The sequence below is a fragment of the Halichoerus grypus genome, chromosome 4 (assembly GCF_964656455.1).
Source record: "Halichoerus grypus chromosome 4, mHalGry1.hap1.1, whole genome shotgun sequence".
Lineage (NCBI taxonomy): Eukaryota > Metazoa > Chordata > Mammalia > Carnivora > Phocidae > Halichoerus > Halichoerus grypus.
The window spans coordinates 66,026,743-66,052,727 of NC_135715.1; the positions used below are offsets into that span (position 1 = coordinate 66,026,743).

At 33.9% G+C, this 25,985-nt stretch overlaps 1 protein-coding gene across 4 annotated transcripts in view; it reads right to left on the reverse strand.

The window, feature by feature from the left end:
- The window catches only part of NBEA (neurobeachin), a 694,224-nt gene that overhangs the window by 209,476 nt on the left and 458,763 nt on the right, over positions 1–25,985 (reverse strand). For all 4 annotated transcript variants that reach the window (XM_078070461.1, XM_078070460.1, XM_078070459.1 and 1 more), the window contains 2 exons: positions 22,633–22,757; positions 5,610–5,753 (listed from right to left, as the gene is read on the reverse strand). In XM_078070461.1, coding sequence (XP_077926587.1) covers positions 5,610–5,753; positions 22,633–22,757 — 269 coding nt within the window. The remainder of the gene's footprint in view (positions 1–5,609; positions 5,754–22,632; positions 22,758–25,985) is intronic.

Here is a 25,985-nt window from a genome sequence, read left to right on the forward strand (position 1 = left end):
CCAGACTTTTAAAATGGGAACCTTAAGAGACATTTAGTTAAAATGATACAATTAGAAGAAGCTGGAATGGAAGAAAGATTAATTTAGTTCTTACCTGGAAAGTCAAGTGACTAGTTGAGTAATTTGAAATAATTCAATTAGTATGAGCAGATGATCTGATAATCCAAGCCCTTAAATACTTAATTTTAATAGCTCAAAATTTTTGGTTTTTTTTTTTGGTTTTGGTATAAATTAACTAGATAATGATCTCAGCTCTCTAGTTTATTTCAACTTACATTAACTTTTTCAATGGGAACATTTTTAGGACTAGTAATTGTATTAGAAGATTTCCTCATGGTTCAAAGGTACATGGGATATGGTCACAATACTTAAGGAATTCATAGTCTAAAAGGAAAGAGAAAACATACAGAAAGGCATCTTGTATAAGTATCTTAAGAATGGTACAATCAAAATTTTATAGAGTAGCTATAATAAAAAAGACAGATAATAACCAGCATTAGGAATGTGGAGAAATTGGACCCTCACAAACTGCTGATGGGAATGTAAAATGATGCAGCCACTTTGGAAAATGGTCTATCAGTTCCTCAAAAAGATAAAAATAGAGTTATTATTTGACCCAGAAATTTCATGCCTAGGTATATATTCAAGAGAAATGAAAACATACGTTGACATAAAATGTTGTACATGAATGTTCACAGCAGCATTAATCACAGTGGCAAAAAGGTGGACACACACCAGTGTTCATCAATTAATGAATGGACAAACAAAATGTGATATATCCATACAATGGATATTCACCATTTATTTACCGTAAAAAGGGACATGCATGGTATAACATGGATGAGTCTTGAAAACATTATGCTAAGTAAAAGAAGTTAGTCACAAAAGACTACATATTATACAATTATGTTTATATGAAATGTTCAGAATAGTCAAATCTATGGAGACAGAAAGTAGATTAGTGGTCCTCTAGGGCTGTGGAGGGGGCATGGGAAAATTGGGTGGAATAGCTAAAGAGTATAGAGGTTTCTTTTTTGGTGTGATGAAATGTTCTAAAATTGTGATAATGGTTGCATAACTGTGACTATACTAAAAATCATTAAATTGTGCTCTTTAAAAGGGACAATTGTATGGTGTGTGAGTTATGCCTCAATAAAATTGTTGCCACAAGAAAGTTATGGGGTGACAAAACTGGCCAGTGAATACTTCATCAAGTGTTTAATATAGTTATAAAAAATGGGTAGAGATTTTGATAGGTGATAAAGGAAGGTGTAGAAGAGAGATGTGTGAAGGATATTTCAGGTAAAGAAAAGTTTGGATATTGGTGTAAACCTATGGAAAATCTTTCAAGTTATTTGACATTAAATGGATGGGTGGATTATTGGTAATAATAGCTTACATATATAAACAAAAAATTTGTTTTTAATAATTTGCGGAACTGATAAACCATAAAGGACCATCACCATGATGATTTCAGAATTCCCTAACTTGGCAAAATTAGGAATATTTGGAAGTAACAATAGAGAAATCTGGACAAATTCCAAATCTGTTATGGAAAATATTTCTACTGTCACTTGGCATATGTGACAGAACTACCACTCTAAAAAAAATGAGGTACATTTTATGAGTGGGACACAGTTCTATCAGTTGAATTAAATCATTCACTTGTCACTTCACATAAATTTTCGTTAATCTGAAACTTTAGTTACTCAGTAGGTATTTGCAGAAATAACTTGCCAAGCTGAGTTTCAAATTAAAATATACATTGGGATTTTAGATTAAAAACAGTTGCATTATACTAATTAATTTCAGTGTTTTAAGTAACAATATAATTAGTAAATTGAAATTTTTAGTTACGTATGGAATCTTAGGTGCTAATTCACTTTGGTGAATCACTACAAACTAAAAAAGCAATTAAAATAAATTAAGCTAGGTGTTATTAATATAATAATTACTTAATTCATTCGCATACTTCTATATTATAATTATATTAGCCATTTGCTACAGTGCATAATAAATTGAGTAATTAATAATCACACACATTTAACTTGCCTCTTGAGATGAACAGCTTGGGAAGGAAGGGAACTAAAAGTGAAACAGAAAATTGTATGACATTTAAGTCTGCAGAACTTGGTGGACCATTTTATCTTTATTAAAACTAGAAAACTCCAAAGCAAATGGGAAAAAACACAAGAGTCAATATTTATATAAAATTGTGTTAAAAACATTCTATCAGATTTTTTTAACTTACCAGAATGATTTTAGAGAACAGATATATAAAACTAAAATTAATTATTGTGCATATTCATAGACTTCTAAATATAGTATAATAAAACCAGTGTAAAAATTGAGGTATAAGCTGAGGATCTTATTTTTACATCATTTTAGAAGAATCTTTAAGTATATACACATGCATATTTCAATATACTATTTGGTGTATTTGAATTCAAACCATAACTTATGTATTTTTAAGGAAATACATTATTTTATTTACTTCTTAACCTTACACAAGCTACTTAATTTACTCTCTTGGTCTCTATAGCCTCATTTGTAAAATTAGGGTAATAATAGTATCGAGCTCATAGAGTTACTGTGAATATTAAATAGGGTACTGCATATAAAGCTCTTTAGACACTGCCTGGTTCTTAGTAAGACATGCTAGCTACTCTTCTTTCTCTTTTCTTCTTTTTATAAACAGAAACTGATCCTATCTTTCAAAATCCCAAATATAATATTAACTAAATTAGTACTTTCCCTTAGTTTTCTTTTCTAATTAGCATCTTTTTTTTCCCCTGGAATTTAACTTGACTATTAAGAAATATTGCACATTGACAAATTATAATGCATGGTCTCCTCATCTGTGTGCTTGTCAGCAAAACAGGGCTTTGTAAGAACAGGAAAATGAATTATACTAATCAGCAGATTTAGGTTTACCATTAATATTATAAAAATGGTTCCTCATTCATAGAATATCTAAATCTAAGAACTCTAATTACTTGTATATATATTTTTTCCTCCTTTTTTATTGTTATTTACCTTTTCTTAAACTTGTATATTTTTGAAGGTACATTTCTTACATTACTAATATGTAAGCCATATTACTAAGTCATGAAAGGATAAACCCATAATTTTCATCTCAGAAGTGGAAAATGGGCATTTGTTATTTTACATAATACTTCCAGACACCAAGTATAGATTATATTAATTTTGTGCACCGATTTTAGGATCTCCTGGATTTTAATGTGGACTTAGATCTCATCTCCTGTGATCGTGAAGTTTTTCTCTAGGCAGCTTAGCACTGTTTGGTTATTTAGAGCAATAAGTTACATATAAGACAGCCATTATCCTTTAACAACTTTTAATTTCTGAGACAAAGACAACAAAACAGTTACATATTTATGTGGTCTGAAATTTTATTAACAGCTGATTTTTTAAAATCTAAGAACAGTGGTTTGTAATTAACTTCTTTTTATTGTTATGTTAATCACCTAAAATGATTTTTATGTGACATTGTGACCATCACACCAGCCTAGCTAATAAAGAGGCCTCAGCATTTACAGAATGAATCTATATATACCTATATATTATGCAGACTATTTCTGTTACCGTTACTTCTCCTTTCACAAAACATCCATCCCCTCCTTTTCTACTGAATTCAAAGCTCAGAGTCACATTTGCGGGCTTCTCTTTTAAAGAGGAACATTATAGACTAGAGAGGGGATCAATATTTTAGGACAGTTTGTAAAATTCATCAGACACAAAGATTCTGCAAAAAGAGCATGAATTAGAACCAGGTGGAAATGGATAGGAGTGGATCTGCTCAAAGAAAAGTCTGCTTAAAAGACAGAAGTTAGAGGAGTCTTGACAGAGTGAATTGGTCAAAAGCCACACAATTAGATTTTTAAATAATTTACTGCAAGCATACTTTCATTGTTCTTTAGATATTTTAACTTAATGTTATTTTGGGAATTTTGCTTATAAGCATAAATTAATACTAATAATTACTCTAGCCACCATCAAAGGAGAGAAATATAAAGAAGTTATGAGTCTTTATTGGATTTTGCCTCTGGTAGTTTGGGGCAGATCTTATTATAATAAACTTCAGGATATCAGCCAAATTTGTATCAACTAATTAATTACCTTTATAATGGGAACTAAGGACCAGAGAGTCTAAACTAAATTGTATAATTACTGAACATATTTATTAGCATATGTGGATGAGGAAAGACAACATATTATCTGAAAGGGTCACAAATCATGTTTATAAATTTTCTTTAGTACTTTAGGATCAAGAATAAGACCAGGAAAAGAGAAAACAAATCTGTGGGCAAAAGCAAATCACAGACTTCATTTGCTTAAATTTCCAAATGGCCTCAGAGAAAAGCTCTGAACTATTAAAACAAACTACAAAAACAACAAAACCAAAACTTCAACATTTACTTAGGAATTCAAGGCAAACATTTGTTCATAGACTTAGGATTAGTTTTAAATAGGACAAATAATTTTCATGATACAGAAATGTGAGTGACATAGGTATATCCAGGAGCTGGCATTCGAGTAACCTTATGAAACATTTTCTAGAAGAGGGAGAATAAGTTGCCATCTCTAGTTTACAATTAACAAGAACATCTCTTTGATAAAAAGAGAAATCTCTAACTGGTAGAAACATCTTTGGAGGCTTTCATAAAGCATGCCAGATAATTTTCAGCAAACTTCTGGAAACAGGAGTGCTGTTTTGTAAACCGAATGATGAGTACAAGTCCACTTCTCTATTGCTATCTGCCACCCCAACGTTGTATGGGCTGAAAATACAGAATTGAGGTAAGACGCAGCCACTTCTTGAGACTCTAAAGCAGGAGTTTTTACCTTGAGATCTATGATATGGTTCTATGGATTGGTTTCCAGGGGTCAGTGAACCCTCCGAAATTGTGTGTAAAATTATACGTGCACCTTCATGAAGCAATCTGTTTTCATCAGATTCTCATAGATGGTTTAAAACCCATATAAGGTTATGGCCCAATGCATATATCCATATATCCATATCCCACATGGTCATTGCAGATACTGCTCTCACCTGACATTAGATCAGCACCAGGACAAGGTGAAAACAAGAACTGTCTGCTAATGGTGGAGATCAGCAGTGTGGGTATACAGAAAAACACCAGGGACATTCCAAAGAGTGGCAGCAGGGAAGAAATGGCAAATTCGAGTGTCTGCTGGCTGACGTGGCCATTCTTCATGGCTGTTAGCAGGCTAGAGTCACTCGTAAATCAATGAGTCTATCATTCTGTCTCCCCTTCCAATTATCTAGGCAGTTAGACGGGACAACTTCTGCTATATGCTATTTCTCCTATATTAAAAAGTTGCTCCTCATTACAAAGAAAGTAGATGCAGCCATTCATTTATTATTAGTAAAATACATATTTGTTTGATATGTACTTTCCTCTCTCCAATACTAGAAGTGAGATGAAGTAAATTATTAATGTTCACATGATTCTGCATCGTTCCAACCACTGGCACCAACTCATTCGCCAGGAGATAGATCTTAAATTTGGGAACTTTGTATTTCTTACTTACAACAAATAGAAGAAAGATATTTAAACATTTACCTGCAAGATTGTCGATTTCTTTCTCCTGCAGGAGACTGACTGCATCATCATCTCCTTCCAGCATAAGTTCTGTCTCTGCATTTTGATTCACTATTGCTTGACTTCTGAAGGCTTTCTTGGACTTTACCACATCTTCTTCAGTGCCTAATCACAAAGGAAATACAACAATTTAGGTTATTATGATTGTTTGGCTTTTAGTATTAAAAATAACCTATTACTTTCTTATAATTATATGCTGTATTTATGTATGGGTTTACAATTACAGAACATTTTTACCTTCTTTATCTTGTTTGGTGTTCAAAATAACTGAGAAAGACAGGGGGGTGTAATCAATCATCTGCCCTTCTTTTACAGAGGAGGAGAAAGGCTGAGAAATCTCATTCCTCACTGAGGGACCTAGGAGTTGGCCGGTGGTAGAGAAAAGACTACAAATCCACGTCTTGGGGCTCTAAGATCACCACTTTCTATAAAAAATCTGCACCTCACCACAAACTTGGTTTTCTGATACATAAAAAGTACACAATTTTGCACAATTATACTTTTGTGTGAATTAGAAAATCAATTGATCAGATCATTTTTGAAAGCAGACGAGATAAGTGTGATGAAAACAAGAACGTGTCCACATCTGAAGAGCACAGTGGTTGTGATTGGGAAGCTACAAACGGGTGAAGTTAGGAATGATGGACACCAAATGTGTCGCACAGCAGCGATTTCCTTAACAGTCAGTGAAAGCAATAATGTTTTTTGAAACTGATAGCCTTATTTCGTTAGATAAAATAGTACAGAAGGCCAAACATACAAAACCAAAGTAAGTCAGAAAAACTGAAATACAGCCAAAGCTGACCCAGCATTAGCATGTCAATCAGTGTAAAGGTTAGAAATTACAATGCAGTTGAATCCCTCATGGATTTGACTCCTTAACAGATATAATTCAATATTTGTATTTCAACATTATATTTCAATATTTTAAGAATAGCCACTTCAGCCACCTGCTTTGGCAGGTGATGATGACTCTAAAATTATCTGAAAAGCAAATAATATACATATATATATACATACATATATATATTTATATGTATTTGTATATTTAGCTAAAAATATCTTTATTTCATATCACTTGAGGCTGGAATTCAGCCTGGAAGAAAATGTAATATTTAGTGCATTCTAGCTGTAGTATTAGTATATAGGTTTCAGGGAGGCAGCATTTCCTGGGAAAATACCCACACATTTCATTAGGTGTGGTGGATATATTCCTGAAAATGGGAGCCTAATAAATCACTCCTGTGTGGTGGTGGTGTATCACAGTTCTAGGGACTGATTAGGGGTCTGTCTGTGTACATATGCAATCATTCTCCCAATCTTGCCATGCCTTTGGCCAAAATTCCCTCCAGTTAACAATTAACAATACTTTTGGTCATTCTCCCAGGTCCAGTATAGGACTTCTGACAGTCCATTACTGTCTGTGATATCTGCTCAACTATTTTCTTGGAAGTACATCTAGCTGCCATAACACTTGCATTGCAAAAGTGTTCGCCTCTTTCATTGCAACTTGCACGCTTCTTTTTGTCAGCGACGCAGAGCCAATTCTGTTTGCTAAAACATTAATAAGTTGGCTCAAAAGTAGCACATATAGGAGTAAAAACCACATGATGAACACAGTGATGTCACAAAAGCACTGTAGAATGTTATTGTCACAGAGCTATGGTCTGTCATCCTAGCTCTTACTGGATAATAGCATTTAGAAAGCATGGCTAAAAAAAAAATATACATATATATATAGCATAACCGCATAAAGTAATAGATTGTTAAATATATATTTTGATAAGTACTTCAGAAACAAACAGTATTATTACAACTCAATGCTATGTAGGAGGTGAGGGGCATTAAATAGGTTATATGTGTATCTTTCTTTCACTGGCCCACAGATGATTCTTACTTCTGGAATAAAAGATTGAGGACTGATTACTGAATGCTCTAGAACCTTATCTTAATTTTATTTGGTTTCTTGATGATATAAAGCCAGTAAAACAGAACCCTTCTGGGGGTGGCTATCTTTATAACTTGTTTGCTTCTTGGGTAGTAACTTAATTTGAGAAACCCAGAGCTTGCATCATTTGAGAACAAAAGAGGTGAATCCAATCATTAATATCTGAGAAGCCTCTCTTGAGGTCTTTATAGTCATATTGCTATTAGACATCTGCAGCTGGATATTCCTAAGTCCACATGTCCCTAACTGAATGAATCATCTATTGCTTCTCCACCCCCCCCCCCAGTTTTGATCAACCCACTTACTTAAGCCACAAACCTAGGGGTCATCCTGGAAGGTGACTGCCATGGCCCAGGCTCAGGCCACCACTCTTTTGGTCTGGAGGTCTTCAATAGCTCCATTATTCACACCATCCCACACATTTTTGTCAGAGTGATTATTACAAAGCAAAAATAAGTGGAGGATATTTTCCTGCTGCATAATGTTTCCTTCCAATCAACAACACTCAATGCAAGGCTTATATGCTAGGAGTCCAAATCTAAACTCCTTGGCATGGCTGGGCAAGGCCTTTTATCCTCCCATTACCAGCTTTGCATTATCTTTTCTCACTCCCCCATCAGCAATCCTGAACCTATTATAGCTTCCAAAATAGGTCCTCAGACCTATTTACCTGGGCTAATATTATTCCTACTGTATGGTATGTTCCTTCCTTCTTCCTTTTTGGGGCTCATTCCTATTTGATCTCCCAAACTCACCTCCTTTAGGTGCCTTTCCTAGCCAACTGCTCTGTATTTTCACTGTTGATGCAGAACTCTACCACACTGGACAGGTGTTACCTGTTATGTGTTTGTCTTCTCCATTGAGCTCTGGCCTCATTTCTGCAGCCTCAGTGTGGGGCACCCAGCAGATGTGTAACAAATAGTCGCCGAATGCAATTCAAGTCTACCCACTCTGTGTTCTCTTCTCTGATTTCTTAAGGTAAGTTTGTGTGCTCCTTCCCTGACGCTTCCACCACACCTTACAAACCCGTTACTGTAGATACAGGTACTGTAACTGGTTGTTGGCTTGTTGTCTCGGAATAGCCTGAAAGCTCCCTGATCACTGGCAACGTGCTCCTGTCTTTGTATTCTCAGTTCTTAGCACACTGCCTGGCACAGAGCGAGCCCACATATACGCAGAACAAATGAATAAACGGAGACATGAAAGTTATCTCTGGATACTTCTTAATCTGAAGATCCTAAGATTTCTCAGTCTTGGTGATTTGCCTCCAGTTTGGGGACAAATTGGAGAATTTATGTATTTACACAAAGGGAACTTGATTCTTTATATGAAATAATCAATAAAACTCTTTAAGTATGAGTCAGCCCGATAAAACAAATTTTCCCTTGTGGACAACCATGTTTTATCTGTGTTGTCATTAAGAAAAAAGCTTTACAATACTCTTGTGTTATTAAAATTAAAATCTACAAATAAAGTAAACATAATGAAAGGAAGGTGAGCTCTGAAACGTATATTAAGCTTTCAATTTTATCCTCTCTGGTTTTAAAACAGTAAAACAGTTATGCCTTTAAAAGATATATAGTAAACTGATCCATACCAACACACTGAACTCACCATCCCTGTTGAAGTGTTATCAGTTTTTAGCTCAGTGAACTTCCTGATTTTATGGTACTGCATGAAACATTTATCTAAATTAAAGTGTACAAGATCCAAAGGTGCTTTTCAATCACAATATCTTTTATGAATTAGAGTTTCATTCATCAAAATTACAAGCAAAAAGAGGTAAGGTCTCAAAGGGCTGTCTCATTACAAGGCTTATAAACACTGTCCTTAGAAAGAATTGGTTTAACACCCAACAAATCAAAATCTGATTGGGAAGAGAATTTATTTGAGATCATCTATCTTCACAAGACATGTTGGACTGAGTGCACTTCTTGGCCTCTTTAGCCATTCATCAAGAAATTAACAAGCAAATACTACAAACCACCAGAACTCCCTATTTAGATTTGAAAATGTGAATTATGTCTAAAGTTGGATAGTATACGCCATATATACTTATTTGCTAGGAAAACATCAAAATGCCATAAATTAGAAAGGTTCAGAAGTAATAAAATGCCACCAAATTATAGATTAATCCAAATCCAAAATTATTTTTACATTATTTTCCACATTGTGTGACAAATAACAACTACAGAAAAATATTCTATACCCATTAGATTCCTTAGCAAATATATATGCTTGTAGCTCTGTATGTGAAAACATTATCTAATATAGAATAATGTGTTAGACAAAAGTAAATAAAGTTCTTCTTTCATTAAATTTATTTTAACAAACTGGATACATGAAACAAATAATATTTTAAAACCAAAGTAACAAGAGAACTAAAACATTTCTAGTAGTATTATTATACTCTAATATTACTACTATATTTGTATTATTATCTTTTAAATAAGTATAAGTTAAAATATAGAAATGACAAGTTGGAGACGTTAACTTATCTTAAAAATATTCAGAGAATATGTCTCTCTGGAAAGTTTGGACAAGCAAGGTGAAGAAATTATTTTATTTGTCCTTTTTTATTGACAAATATAAATAGTTAATGTAAAGGAAAAGGCTACATGGTAGTTTATCTGTTTAAGGAATTATTCTATACATATTCTATACAGCTCTAAAACATCTATACTAATAAAGATAAAAAGAAATTTACAGCAATAGGAAAGCCGTAAATTATATATGTGTGGCTAGTGCACACAGAGGAAAGATATAAACCCATAACATGCCAATTCAGCTTCTTACCAGTTTTATGCTATTGTTATTTATTTTGCACTAAGTATAGAAATATGGCTTTAATTTGTTAACTATTAAAAATGATATATGTATGTATATATGGGTCTATCTAATGTGAATCTACTGTGTAAAAATATATTTTCAATATTATTTGATCTGTACAATTAAATACATGGTCTATGACTCATGATCTGGCCCCTACTTCTTTAACCTCACTATTTTACCAATTTGGTACCTTCACATCTTATAATCCCCAAGAGCTGAACGCTTCTGTTCCCAAACATGCAACACTTTTTCAGGTGTTTAAATCTGACATATGTAATTTCTTTTACATGGAATTCTTTTACCTGCCTTGTCCTTCAAGATTCAGTGTAGTTGATTACTCCCTTTTCTGTATAAACTTTGTATCTTACAAATAAGTCAAAATACATTATCATGATTTTTTGATATTTTTTTCTGCAGTCTTTTATTTGGGTATTATCTTATTAGATATGTGTCAGATATCAAAGTGGCAATCAATAAATGTTGAAGGACCACATGAAAACATAAGCATAATTCACATGGTAATCATTTTATATGCACACTGCATAAGTTACTTCTCTCTTTATGTCCTTTATAGTCTCCTCGTAAATGCTGGATATGAGCTTTGCAATTCTAACTTTATTTTTCCCCCAAACATCTATTAACATATTTTAAAAAGATATTTAGACCTATCTCTTGACTTCAGTTTCTCAACCTGTGAAAGAAGAATAAGTATTTATCAACCAAACTCCCACATGGTTACTGAAATGTTAAAATGAGACAATGGATATTAAAATACTTTGAAATGTGTGAAGCTTATTTATAGAAGAAGCTTTCAAAATGATTGTTAAAATTTTGGTAAAATACATAAATTGGCAAGATATTAGAAGAGATTACTAAGTATATAACTTAAAATTGAACAAGAATACAGCCAGTGCTTTGCTGCTTATAATAATGCTTCTGAGATTTATATAAAGGAGGAAAAAAGCAGGCTGATGTGAGGATTAAAAGACTCAAGGTAACTCATGCATGTAAGGTCTCAGTACAATGCCTAACAAACAACAGGTATTCAACAAGTAATGGTTTCCTTTCCTTCAGTTGGGATTAATCTTTTTCCCTCTGCCATGCTGTCATTACTCTGTTTATAGTCAACACAATGAAGTATGAGCCTTCATCTCCTCCCCTGATGGTATGCTCCCTGAAGACAGGAAGGATAGCTTGTAGACAGGGGCCATGAAGTGATTGTGAAATTAAATGGAGTGTAAACAGCTTACATTAAAAAACTGTTTCCTCCCAATGACCGTAATACTCATTTAAAGATACTATTAAATAAAACTACACAAGCATCGATGTATTTGACATGTGTTTTTGATTTTGTATATTGGTATGTTAAGAATATAAGAGTTTTTAATATCTTAGATATCTGAAGGAAAAGAACAGCTTTCTCAACAAAGTTGGTATCAGAATTTGCTTTAGAGAATTATACATAGATAATGCATTTAATACATACTTCTCTTCCATCACTTGAAGAAAATGGGCAGAACAGAAATTCAGTTTTATTTCAATTTCATCTAAATGTAACATCAGGAAAAATTCTAATGTTTCTAAACATCTGGAAGTCAGTTTCACAAAAGGACATTCTTCCGTGAAAGAGAAATTCTTTTCAATATACACCACTTCATGATATTTCTAGCCTGTAAAATGTTTTGAAAAAATCTACCCCTATTTAAATAAGATAAAATGCTGCAATTCAATGTCAGTTATACTTCAATAATTAAAAAAATGCTGCAATTCATATTCAAACCTGAATGCTTTCCTTTAGAAGTATTAATGACATATGAATTCCTTGGGATATTTTAAAATAAAGATTACTTTTTCCTCATTAAAGCTGAAATCAGAGCAACAAATACTTTTATAGAACACTGCTTTTAGTGACTTTAAGTGATATTATTTAATTTTCCTAAAAAGAAAAGATTTTAAGATAAATGTACTTCTCAACTAATTACATTAGATATGGTGACATGTTATCATGCAATAATAGGTACGAATCAATCTGTTACTGAGAACTTTATAATTTTGAACATTTCAGATATGATGAAAGAACGTTTTTTACTATATTGAAAAACCTATGACTCAAAATATTTTATGCTGACCTTAACGTGATCTGAAAGCAGTAGATACGTATGTATACAACACACTTTACTAGTTTACTAAAAAGTAAGTCTTTTTCTTTGTAAATAATTTAAATTCAAAATTAAATTTTGTGTTTGACTTTATACACATAGTATTTCTTTCCTTAAGAAACATAAATAATGCTGACATAAAAGGAAAGACCTACTAAAGACTAAGGACTGAAAAAAAAAAATCATGGTTTATATAGAACAAGATTCAAAAAAACCCCAGACTTTGCAGTGGAAACATCCTAATGATAAAAAACTATTAGTGACACTGAATGAAAATACTACTAAAAAGAATGACTACAAGTCTCAGGTATCTTTTTTTCTCTTTTACACTTGATGCTGAGTCAGGAGACACTTCATCAACACAAAATCGTTTTATGAAAGCAGGTATTTTCACAAATGAAATAGATGGTTTTTATTTGCTGTTTCAAATACACTTTAAGTAAAAATTTGAATGGTTATTGACCAGATTTAATAAACAGATAAGAAATCCAGACAGTTCAGACACCAAATCCCTCCTTTCTTAGCTGTGGGTACTTTAGTTTGAATGCATTAGATTTAACTGTGGTTTCCACTTCATTTTTGTTGACTGAGAATATACTGAATAATCCAAAAGAGATATTGTCTAAACTACCAAAAAACTAAAAACCCAAGATACCAGCTTCAAATTTATAATGAATTTGATTCAGAAATAGTAATCCTTGCCTGAATCAATAATTGATGTTACTTATGGTCCATTTTAGCACATCCTTATATCACATCAAATTAGAGTGTAGCATCCTTTGTGTGTTTACCAATGAAGAACTTGCATAGACTTCTGTTTGTTTCAAACTAGACAAACATTATATCTGCAGGTAGGCTGTTCTCTGAAAAGCTCGAGGAAAATATTCAGTGGTAAAGTGTAGAATTAGCAGTATGGGCATTAATTAAGATAAAGTGTTCGTAGAAATTATTCTAAGCGGTAAATTCTTATTCAGATTAGTTATGCTTGTAAACGATTTACTGGACTATAAGAAATAAAATAAGAAAATGGCTGCCTAACATCAACAGTTATTGCTCAGTGGAAAAGGACATCGAGGACACTTGCAAGTAAAAGAATTGGATCAATATTAACGTGATTTTCATTTCATGCTTCCCCAACTCCAGTAAGCTGACAATATACTCTGATTATGTGAACTGCCTCAGAGTAACACAGAAAAGGTTATTAGAGCAAGAGGTGGAAATGGAATGCACTTTTTATATTGACAGGCGTGCTAATAGAGTATACTGATTTTCCAAGACATGCAATGCATTTTTACAATTTGGTTCTGACAGCAAAAACGGAATTTCATTTATTCCTAATTCAAAATATTCATATGTAAGCAATATTTCTTAGAGCAGGCCAACAAAGGGGATATTCTCAAACAGCATTTTTAAACTGAAAAAAATGCAATTAAAAAGGTGCAAGAAAATATTATTGAATTTAAGTGCAGCACTACATAACTATAAAATGCTAACTTAATAAGCTTCTTAATGGAGTGAATGTAGAAAACTGCATTCTGTGCTTTTTAAAGGAAATTTGATAAACCATTATTTTAAGAATATACATGATGATAAATGTGGAATCCCTGTGCGTTTTAGACTGGATATTACTTGGTAGCGTTTTGATTAGCCATGAAGTTAGGGTAATTTTTAAATATTTGAACTAGGATTTTATTATATTAAAAATCACATGGCACACTTTACTTGTGGGAAAAAGTGCTAAAACATATAGAAAACTTGGGGCAGTTTGGAACCCTCTAAACATCATACAGAGCAGAGATGATGCATTATTCATCTTTGTGATTATTTGAGTACACAGCATAGCGTTTGGCTCCTATGTTAAAATGCGCTTACAAAAAGAGTAGTATGAAATAAAGTCCATCAAAAACAGCAAAGACAGCTACTTTACATGGTTGTCTGTAGTGGCTTTTATCCTCGTTCTGTGCTTTTCTGGCATTTTCTAGATTTTCTACAATGAGCATGTTTCTCTTCAGGAAGGAAAGAAGGAAGGAAGAAAGGAAGGAAGAAAGAAAAAAAGAATTAAAGAAATCTTGCATCATGAGTCAGGAGGAGTAGATGGCAGATGAGTAGTAGCCTGGAAGAAAGTTCTGGCAATCCTGGGAATTAAAGAAAAGATGATTCAGGCAACTTAGAAGAGAGGGTGGGCACGCTTTCCCTGGCACTGGGTGGCATCAACCTGGGGAATGATGCTTGGTTTTTCTTTGAAAAGCCTGTTACACACTTTGGTGTGGAAAAGTTACTTTAAAACCCTGGGAAATGGGAGTAGGAGATATTTTGGTTAGATAAGCAACTGGCTCAGAGACATGGAAGAAAAAAGTAATTAACAAAAATTTCTCTTTAATTATAAAAAAATGGAATAGCTAAGAGGTGGGGCTGAGATAGCTTATTTAAAGCACTTTTAAAAACACCCAGAACATTTTAAAATACATTTTTGTAAATGACACAGGAAGTGCACGCTGTAAATGATACTACTGTACCACAGTGTGTCCTGATATGTCTTTATGGATTATATGTCTCTATAGGCTACAAGAGTAAGCCAAAATTTAACAGGTAAACTTCAAAGTGGAGAAAAGCTCAATAATGCTCTCGCAGTTAAGAAAACTCCAAGCGCACCGACAGGAACACCCTATATAGTAAGAGAAGGGTATTGAGATTGAGCTTTTGTTCTCTCTACCACTTACTAGTTAGCATGTCACCTAACTTCTCTGGTCTGTCATTTTCTCAGATAAAAATCCGTTAATGGCTCTGTCTATTGACAAATCCTTGTACAATATGGCCCCCAACGGGCCTTTTAGCCTCATTTTGTACCCTTTCCCCACACCGTCCTGTGTTCCATCACACGCCACCGTCTTGCATTCCCTGGACACATTACGTTGTGTTGTGTGGTCCCTTGCTCCACATGGCCACCATCTCACCTACTGGCTTGGGAAGATCTCCATTCACCCTTTCAAGTCCAGCTAAAATTTATTTCTTCAGTTAGGCAAACCCCTTCAGTGAGCTCAGATAGCATTTTAATACACTTCAATAAAAATATTTATCATAGTGCATTGTAATTATTTCTAAATGCAACTGTGTATACACTTTATGAAAAATGAATCTAAAAGAATATAGGTAAGGTTATGAACAGCTCTATGCCACTCAGCAGTAATATAATTTTGTCAGCTCCCTATCTTAAACAGCCTTCGATGCTCTAAGTGGAAATAAAGTGCAGACATAAAAAATACATTTCAGAATTTGAAAATACCATATTTGTAAGACCTATTTCATAGGAATCCCATTCTTCAATGCTATTACTGAAAATGATGAAATGATGTGGCCAAAATACTGTATGTATACCTTGAAATTAATCAATTATCAATTAAATAAAAAACAGCAGTGAAAAAAAACCCAGCAACTAAATACATAAATTGAATTAATGTGGATACTCTAAATGGAATAAATAGAAAATCTCATTTCCTGTTTTCAAATGGTTTGTATCTCAGATTATGACATGTCCAAAGTCAAGTATTTTCTGAAATCTTTACAAAGTGGCCTATCACAAAATGTAAAATATTGAGGCCATTCAAAGGAATAAGTGAGGCTCTTTTATGGCTTCATGTCTTGGTAATTTCTGTTACTACCACCATTCCTGGCTCACCTGGTAAATTCCTAATCTCTCAAAACAGTTTCTAAGTAATTACTTCTAAGAAGTCTACTCCAACCCACCAGACTCTCCCACTCTCACCTGTGCTCCTTTATGAACTACTACCTCTGTCTATGATAACTCTTTCTTTCCAGTAGACCAGGATTTTCCGACCTCGGGACTAGTGACATTTCGGGCTGGATTTCTGCTGTTGTCATTGTTCTGAGGAAACTGTCCTGTGCATGACAGGATATTTTCGCAGCAGTCTCTGTTCAGTAGATGCTGGTAACACATGCGCACCTCCACCTCACTACACTATGTGCTCTTAGAAGGTAGAAACGGCCTCAAACTCTGAAGCCAGCATCTAGCACATGTGTGGCATGTAGAAGATATTCAGCGAATGCTCTTAAATTAATAAAGTTATTTGATTTTTCTGAATCCGTTTAAAGCCTACCATCTGAATCTTCAACACAAAACAGGGAGTTGTTAGAACATTTGTTGACACAAAAATGCTATATAGTCTGTAAAATGCATTTGATAAGCGTACCTTATAACTTAGTATTTATATAATCTGTTCTAATTATTTTATTTTATTTATTTATTATTTTTTTAAAAGATTTTATTTATTTATTTATTTGACAGAGAGAGAGTTAGCGAGAGCAGGAACAGAAGCAGGGGGAGTGGGAGAGGGAGAAGCAGGCTCCCCGCCGAGCAGGGAGCCCCATGTGGGGCTCGATCCCAGGACCCTGGGATCATGACCTGAGCCGAAGGCAGACGCTTAACGGCTGAGCCACCCAGGTGCCCCTGTTTTAATTATTTTAAGAGCCTATAAGAACCAAAGGGTGAAGGAGCGCCTGGTGGCTCAGTCAGTTAAGCGTCTGCCTTCGGCTCAGGTCATGATCTCAGGGTCTCTGCTCAGTGGGGAGCCTGCTTCTCCCTCTCCCTCTGGCCCTCTCCCCTGTTCCTGCTTTCACTCGCTCTCTCTCTCAAACCAATAAATAAAGAAAAAAATCTTAAAAAAAGAAAAAGAACAAATGATGAAGACAATGCTATGATATTAAAATATGACAGTGACACCAAAAAGAGTGAAAGATGGTCCCCTGCATTTCTTTTTCTCCCTCTCTTTTCAAGGAGTTTACATCATTCACTTTTAAGTGAATTATTTTAACCGTAATCAGATCACCTAGTTCATTCCAGATATGGAGAGTCAATTAACAATATACCAATTAAAATGGAGTATTCAATGAACAGTAAGATGTTTGTTAGTGTTTCTACATAAGACAAACAATAGGCTATTTAGTAAAAAAATCAAGTCATATTTCTCAAATATGATAATAATTATAAACTCTTAAAAAAGAAGTCAGATAATTAGCTTTTTTCTCAACAATTTTTATAGACGCGTTAGAATTTTTTATTCTCAGCGCTTTCCTTATTTCTGCAAGTAGCACATTACAGTAGCCATGCATATACCATCAAAACTAATTTAATTCCAGATTCATTACAGAGCTGCTTTTTATTCATCAAGGTCATATCTTGATGGCTTCACAAGCTTAGATAAATCAGGTGTTAAGCAGACACATCTCTGAAGAACTTAAGGATGTTCTCATTTGCAGTTCTCAGCATATCTTATTATTTATTGCCAAAGAAATGACTGATTAACTTTGTCATCTTTGCTCCATGTTTTTTTTTCTTCCAGCTGAAGCAGCCTGCCCTCTTCTGCGATGCCTGATCAGACCTATTTAGGATGATGTCTTTGATCACAGACACGGGGGAGCTTGCGATCTTAGGCTTTGATGAAACATTGTTCCACTATAATTTTATGGAAGGGAAACAGAGTCCTAAATGATAACTGACAGTCAACAAAGACAATCAAACTTATTAAGATTTTGCACTATCCTTTGACAGCATCATCTTTAAGCACCAGAAATATACTAGAAGTTGACCAGTTGAGGTTTTATTTAAACATATAAATATACAAAACCTCCTTTGCAATCATTTCCTCATTAGCTAATTTGCCCTGAAGAAGAAAACCTTGCAAGTCAGAAGATGTATTTATGAGTTTTTAAATATTTTCCTTATATTCTTCCTTATGGTCTGTAAAATTCCTAGTTATCAATTAAATTTGCACTTATATGAAATTTTACTATTAGAAAACACCTAAATAACATACTTAATACATACAAAATTAGAACATTAAACATCAGGAAAAAAAATCACATGCCTCTAGGTTTTTATTAATCACATTCCAACACCAAGGCTGAAAGTATATCAAATCACACCAAATCTTTTGCACATGACAACCTCATAAATTATTCAACTCATTAGCATTACTAAGAAGCATGAAAAACTCCATCAGTATTAAGGATGTTTTCTAATAGAAAAAGGTCAACCAAAAGTTTTAATAATGAAATCGGAGGGAAAGCTTTCCAAAGTCAATATGAAACAAGATTATTGTCCTTTCTGTCTTCTTGAAAATATATCCAATTCTGATTATTTGCTCATATAAAAGAAAGCCCTGTTAAGATATTTGCTTTGTGGCTCCACATAAATTGTCTGAAAAGAATGTCCAAATTATGGCTAAATATTTTTGCCCATCCCATGAAAGTTTAACTACAATTTAATCTAAATGTTTGAATTTAGGGAAAAATCAAGTGATTCAAAAAGTTTTAAATAAAATATTAAGTCTGCTAGTTCAGTTTCAGTTCTTTTCCATGAATCCAGGCTCACAATCTTGAACCTGAGTATACCAGGAATGAACAGATAGACCTGACCAGTGCTCAAATCCCAGGCACTGCTCTGATGGCCATGTACGTATTCCCTATTGAAGTAATTGAAGGATATTTCCTCAGCTTGTACAACCTGTTTAAAATTCTGAAAACTCTGATCACTGATTCAAACACTCTAGCCATACTGAAAGTTCCACTCATAAAATATCCTTCCGTTCCTAAAAGAATTTTGTTGCCACAATGTAGAGGAACACAAAAATTATTTTGACCAGAGATTGTAGCAGAGTTTCTGGGCATTTAATGCTTAACTTTCAAGATAGAATGCATAGGGAAACTGAAATAGTATAATTATTTAACATAGAGGAAGGAACACATTGAATTTCAATTTGTCCTAGAAGCCCTCTCAAAATGTGAAGGTTTATACAAAAAATACACCTTTTCTATGTCTACACAAACCCAATCATTCAATCATTTGGGTGTTAGTCTACCCACTGCTAGACTCTAAGATACTTAAACACATTTAAATGTGTAAAGGCAGGCAGAGTGGCCAGATGATGGGCTGAATTTTTGACTTTTATATGAATGTTTTAGCAATATGTGAATACAAAAGCTTTATTTAAAATACACAAAATGTGTTTTCAATTAAGGTTTTCAACATTTATTTTTATTGGATAAAGTGCTTTGTAATAATTACTGATATTTATTTCCTATTTCTTCTGAAGAAATACTTTCTATATGGGTTAGGAGGCACATTAAGAGTTTGGAGGATGATTCAATATCACGTTTTTCTCTTAGCAGTTTGTAATTCCTCATTCTATTTCTTTTCTTGTTTTTTTTTTTTTAATTTATTTACTTATTTGAGAGAGAGAGAGAGATGAAAGGAGGGAGGGACAGAGGCAGAGGGAGAAAGAATCTCAAGCAGACTCCCTGCTGAGAATGGAGCCCCATGTGGGGCTTGATCTCATGACCCCCGAGATCATAACCTGAGCTGAAATCAAGTGTTGGACACTTAACTGACTAAGCCACTCAGGTGCCCCACCTCCTTCTATTTCTTTTTTTTTTTAAGATTTTTTTATTTATTCATTTGAGACACAGAGATACAGAGAGAGAGAGAGAAAGCATGAGCAGGGAGAGAGGCAGAGGGAGAGGGAGAAGCAGGCTCCTCGCTGAGCCAGGAGCCCGATGTGGGGCTCGATCCCAGGACCCTGGGATCATGACCTGAGCTAAAGGCAGACGCTTAACCATCTGAGCCACCCAGGTGCCCCCCCACCCCCTTCTATTTCTATGAACAGATCACACCAGGGAGTACTTTTCCACTCACTCTTGACAATCCTCCATATTTTACTCCCTACCTACTGTCGGCATGGTTCCAAAAGTCCACTGATGTGAACTGTGATGAAGGTTGAAGGAGTATGCTCTTAAGTTGTTTTTGGAGGTAGAATTGTTTTAGTTCTCCTTTGTCTTCCATCACATGACCCTAATCCTGACAATGATGTGATAATAACTCTGGCGTGGGTACCATATAGCTTTCCTGAATATTTTATGGCATACACATGGTCTTTGTTCTAGATATGAATAAAATAAAAAAAATACCCATTTCCTTCTATCAAAGAACCCAACTCAAGAGAGATAGTAAGTTGTGAATACTGATGATGATGATTCAGTATTTAAAATTCATAAACTGCTATATATTTTAAAATACTCTTATACCTCACACACAGGATATTTAGTATCACCTACATCTTCCATCTATTTCAAAATTAGACTACTATTTTCAGTTTAGGTTCATTAACAATAGTTACTATGTTACCATAACCTATCAGATGTCTTAAAAGATTTTAAGGTAAAAGATTTTAAAATTTGTTTCTGATAGGCTTTAACAATGGTTTAATAATAGAGATATTTTATAAATTAAACAAAGTTTCCACTTTTATAGAGAACCGAAAAATTTTTTTTCTAAGAGACTTTTTAAAAGCAACCTATAGAATGCTGAATGTAGTAAAATGTGGATCCTATATAATTAAACCCTTGGCAACTCATTATTACCAATAATATCAATTTAGCCTAACTCTGTTACAAATTGTCTCTAGATGTTTCTATTTTCAAATGGGATGAATTCAAATAGGATGAGTTGGTGAAAAAGTCTAAATTATTGGGTATACGAAATGGAGTTTAAATAATTTTAAGTTTACATTACAAAGCATGCCACTTGAAGTAGGTATTTCTAAAAATCTCTTCTACAGAGCATAAAGATAATACCTCATTTTAAGCATAATTATAATACCTCAAGTTAAGTTTAAATCCTTAGGTGCTAAAAAATCCCTTTGGTGATCTCTCTTGTTGATTGAAGAAATCCCCTATAGTACTGGTCAACTATAAGTTTTCTTTCTAGTATAATCTTTCTGTTAGTTACTTTTATCATATAAAGTTATGTTGTAACTTTTATCTTAGGCATAATAGCTTCATATGAAATCCTCGTGTATTTATTTAACTATGTTTGACTCTTACTAAGTTATATCAATTCACAGACTATTTGCACAACAAATTTTAAAAGCTTTGCACATTTTCTTTTTATCAAGATTAAGTATTTTCTCTGTTTAATCCATCAGGAACATGAATAGTTATGAATGTTATAAACTATGGTAAATTTTAAAACAGATGGCTCACTTATCACACTCAAGTAAATGAAAATTAACCTAATAATAACAAAAGTAATTGTAAGAATAAAAGTGGTTAATAACAAAAATGTATAAACAGTATTCATCAATGGTATTTTCTGAGTGTACAGAGTTTGTAAAATTTTGAGATGGTAAATCACACTTAAACTTGTTAGAGCACTTAAAAATGGGACAAAATAGTCCTATTTATACTTCTTGGTAGACAGCAAGTATTTTGATGTTTTCTATTTATTATACATTTTTTAAAAGACAAATTAGGGTTAGTTCTACTGTAGTGTGATAGTTGATGATATCTTTAATGTGAGATGGTCTTTTTTAAACTTTATTTGCAACCCAATGGTGGACTGGGAACTTAAATGGACATATTGTAGCAGGATTTATTTTAATTTTATTTTTTTAGACAGAAAAGAATAGACTACTAATAAAATAGAGAATGTCATGTAATGAGATTATTAATAAGGCATTTGTTTCAGTTAAATACACAACTATGTGCATATATATATAAATACAAACGCCACACGCATGTGCATATATATTTCATGTATATATGTATATTCACACAGTATACACGAGTGTGTGTACACATATACAAATTACCCATAAAAATATTTAAGTCTGAGTACTCAATTATAATCGTATATGTTTTTTACACCTTGTGTCTTGGTCACCAAAGTTTGAAAGACACTGAAAAAGAAACTCACTTTACTCTTGTTTTAGGCTGTATGAGATGGACATTGGGTAATAACCAGTTATATAAGGTCTTTTACTCTATTAAGAAGCTGAAAGGTCTAACATACATCGTGGGCGAAGAACTGGGTTGATTAAGTGTCACCTACATGATGCTGAAGGATAAAGCAGAACACAGTATTTTTGACTTACAACATGGAGAATTTTAAGTGTTAGTGAAAAAAATGAATTACCAACCACAAAGAGTTACATCACATCCAGAGTATTTCTGTGTAAGAGGCATTGGTACTGACCATACTCTGCTGCAGCCTTGAGGAGCGCTTCAGCGTGAGTGGAGCCAAACGCATTACGAACAAACCGTCTCCTTCGGCGAAGATCATCTTCCCAGTAATCCAAACGCCAGAAATCATGCAGTTGGCTAGGAATGAGGAAATAAACAGTCGTCACTATTAATAACAATGTAAAATGGGAAATATATTTTTTTACACAACATTAAAGCTTTATTTCCTTGGTCTCAAAGGAAAACTAAGATGATTTTGGAGATCTTTATCTTTTACAATTGTGTTTACATACATGTTTCCTGTACAAATGACCAAAACTTAAAATAGTAACATTCTTATATTTTAAGCCCTGTAATACTCAGTTCTGCTTTCTCTACAATGTCCTTCCTTCTCCTGAAAACATTAATCATGGGGAGTTTAGTAACAAATGCAGCATCAAATTACAAGTATTAATGGCACAGTTTTCATTCTTTTACACTGTTTTTAACAAGGCTTGTAAATCACAGGACAGACCTCACTACAAATAGTTTGCAATTTAATGACCACGATTTCTTAGTAGACTGAATTAAGAACCATAAAATATTGCCCAGTTGGATTTGGTGGAACAATAATTAAAATAATGTGCTGAAATATTCATTGAAATAATTCCCTGCTGCCCACAGCAACCTGAGAAAAGTGCAATTTTATCCATTATTAATAATACTGAATTAGAGCTGCAAAAAATTCCAGTATGTGGTAATTGTCTTGGTAAATTATTATTCTAACACTAACAGAGTCCTTGGATGATTTTACCGCTTTCAGCTAATATAAACAATTAACAAGCACGGCCTTCATGGAGTAACATTGTCTAAACTATGTTGCGCTCTAAACTGGTATTAAAAATCCACGAGATATTTCAGAATCTACTGAAATCTGTTCATTGCATATCAATGGAATGTTTCATGATATAATTTTTGTTTTCAATTTAATTTCAATAAACGTTGGTGATAAATGCCACTGTTTGAGAAGTCTGTTTTTCTCTATCTACAGTATTTGGAGTAACATATTCAAGAGATAATATTCTAATTTTCCTGAGCAGCACTACTCATAAAAACACATAAAATGCTTTCATAGAAGATTTGATTTCATTTTTATTTTGCTAATTTATTGTAAAAGAATAGCACATTTGATTAAAGCAGGAACTGTGTATGTTTTGCTCATCATTATATCTCTAGTGCAATGACAGAACATACTATTTTTTACACAATGTTTTAAATAAATATTCAATGAATTAATTATACCAATTTGGTACTTTGGAGATATATATAGTCATTGAGAACAATAATTTACTTTCAAAAAACATTTTGGATTTTATGACTATACAATTTTGTTTTCCACCACTTAATTGTAAAAGAATATAACGAGGTAAGAGATATATGAGAAGAACATTAAAATTATAAGCATTTGAAGTATATTTGAATATACTTGTTTTTCTACACATCATAATTATTATAACTTTATTTTTCTGTCAAAATAAGATTACCTAAGAATAATGGTTGTAAGTGCCTCTGTCACTAATTTAAAATAGGACAATTTCTGGGGCACCTGGGTATCTCAGTTGGTTAAGTGTCCAATTCTTGATTTCAGCTCAGGTCATGATCTCAGGGTTGTGTGATCAAGCCCTGCATTGGGCTTCATGCTGGGCATGGAGCCTGCTTAAGATTCTCTCTCTCCCTCTCCCTCTGCCTCTCCCCCTCCGCCCCCATTCATGTTCTCTCTCTTTCTAAAAAAATAAAAATAAATAAATAAAATGAAATAAAATAGGACAAGTTCTCTCCTTACAAATACAAACTAATCCTAGTGATTTAAGGAAGACCCTGCTAAAATCTTGTTACAAAGGTTTTCCTTAAGAGTATGTTAAAATTAAGTTTCGAATTCACCAGGAGAGACAGATCTAATGTTATCTAAAATTTCTAACTATACACATACTTTTCTATATTCCTCCTATTAAGTATGACTGAGAAAATTTGGACACTATATGTAAGACAAATATAACAAGACTCTGAGAGGAGGAAAGCAGAAGGCAGACTGGCTAACGACCCCAGGGCCTAAGAAACAACATAGTGGCATTCCCAGAGTTATCTTTTTGCCTCATATATCCTAGACTTTGAAGCAAAGACACTAGCAACCCACATAGACTAATGAGTGTAGACCAAAAAAAAAAAAAAAAAATCCCCCCAAAAGCCTGTTTTCTCTAGCCAAAGAACCAAGAAAGGTGCAGCCCAGCAAGACAGAAAACCTGTGGACAACTACTGTACTCCAGCCATCACCACAGAGAAACTGTGGACCCACCTACTCACACCAGAAAGTATGAGTTGGGAAGCCTACATCAGACCCTAATCAAGGTGTAATGCCGTACCCTATCATCCTCACCAGCGTGGTAACAGAGAAGGTCAAACAGGGAAACAGTACTTTCATCTCTGTTGACTGGTAACAAGGTATCCCACCTCATGAAGTCAGTGGAGACCATGTGGAGGGCCTGAAATCCACCCCCTCCCCCACTCCAGCTAGACAGTAATGAGGTATCCTTCTCCCTCCCCACTATGGTGTTATCAGGGCAGGCCTAGTAGAGAGTTAGGACTTTCACCATTGATCAACACCAATGAGGCTACCCCTACTCGTGGACACCACACAAGATCTGGAACTCCCACCCCTGCCAAGCAGTAATGAGAAGCTGCTTACTCTCTGGATGTCAGCAGAGTCCAAGTGGGGAAACTAGATTTCTACCTCCACATGGCAGTAAAAATGCAGTGCTTCCCTGTTTCTCCTAATGGAGCAATGTCACAGAAAGTCAACTAAAATAGAAGGTTTAAATAAGATACAAAATATCTCAGAGAAGAATAAGAAAATATCCTGCTTCAATCCAAAGTTACCTGTCATTCCAAGAACCTGGAAGATCTCAAACAGAATGTAAAAAGTCATCCGTAGATGCTAACAACTGAGATGAAAGGGATGTTAGAATTTTCTGGCAAGGATTCTAAACCATGTGTGATTTTAAAAATGCTTCACTAAGCACTTATGAACATGTTTGGGGCAAATAAAAAAAATAGCAAGCCACAGGAAAGAAAGAAAAGGTCTCACTCAGCAAAAAATTAGAAGATGTAAAAAAATATCAAGTAAGTATTTTAGAACTGACAAATATAATAACCAAAAAAAAAAAAAGAAGAAGAAAAAAGCTCAGTGGATGGGCTCAATAGCAGAATTGAAGGGACAGAAGAAAAAATTAGTTAAATGGCAGATACAGCAATAAATATTGCCCAATCTGCATAACAGAGAAAATGAACTGAAAAAAATGAACAAAGCCTCAGGGATCTATGGATTATAAC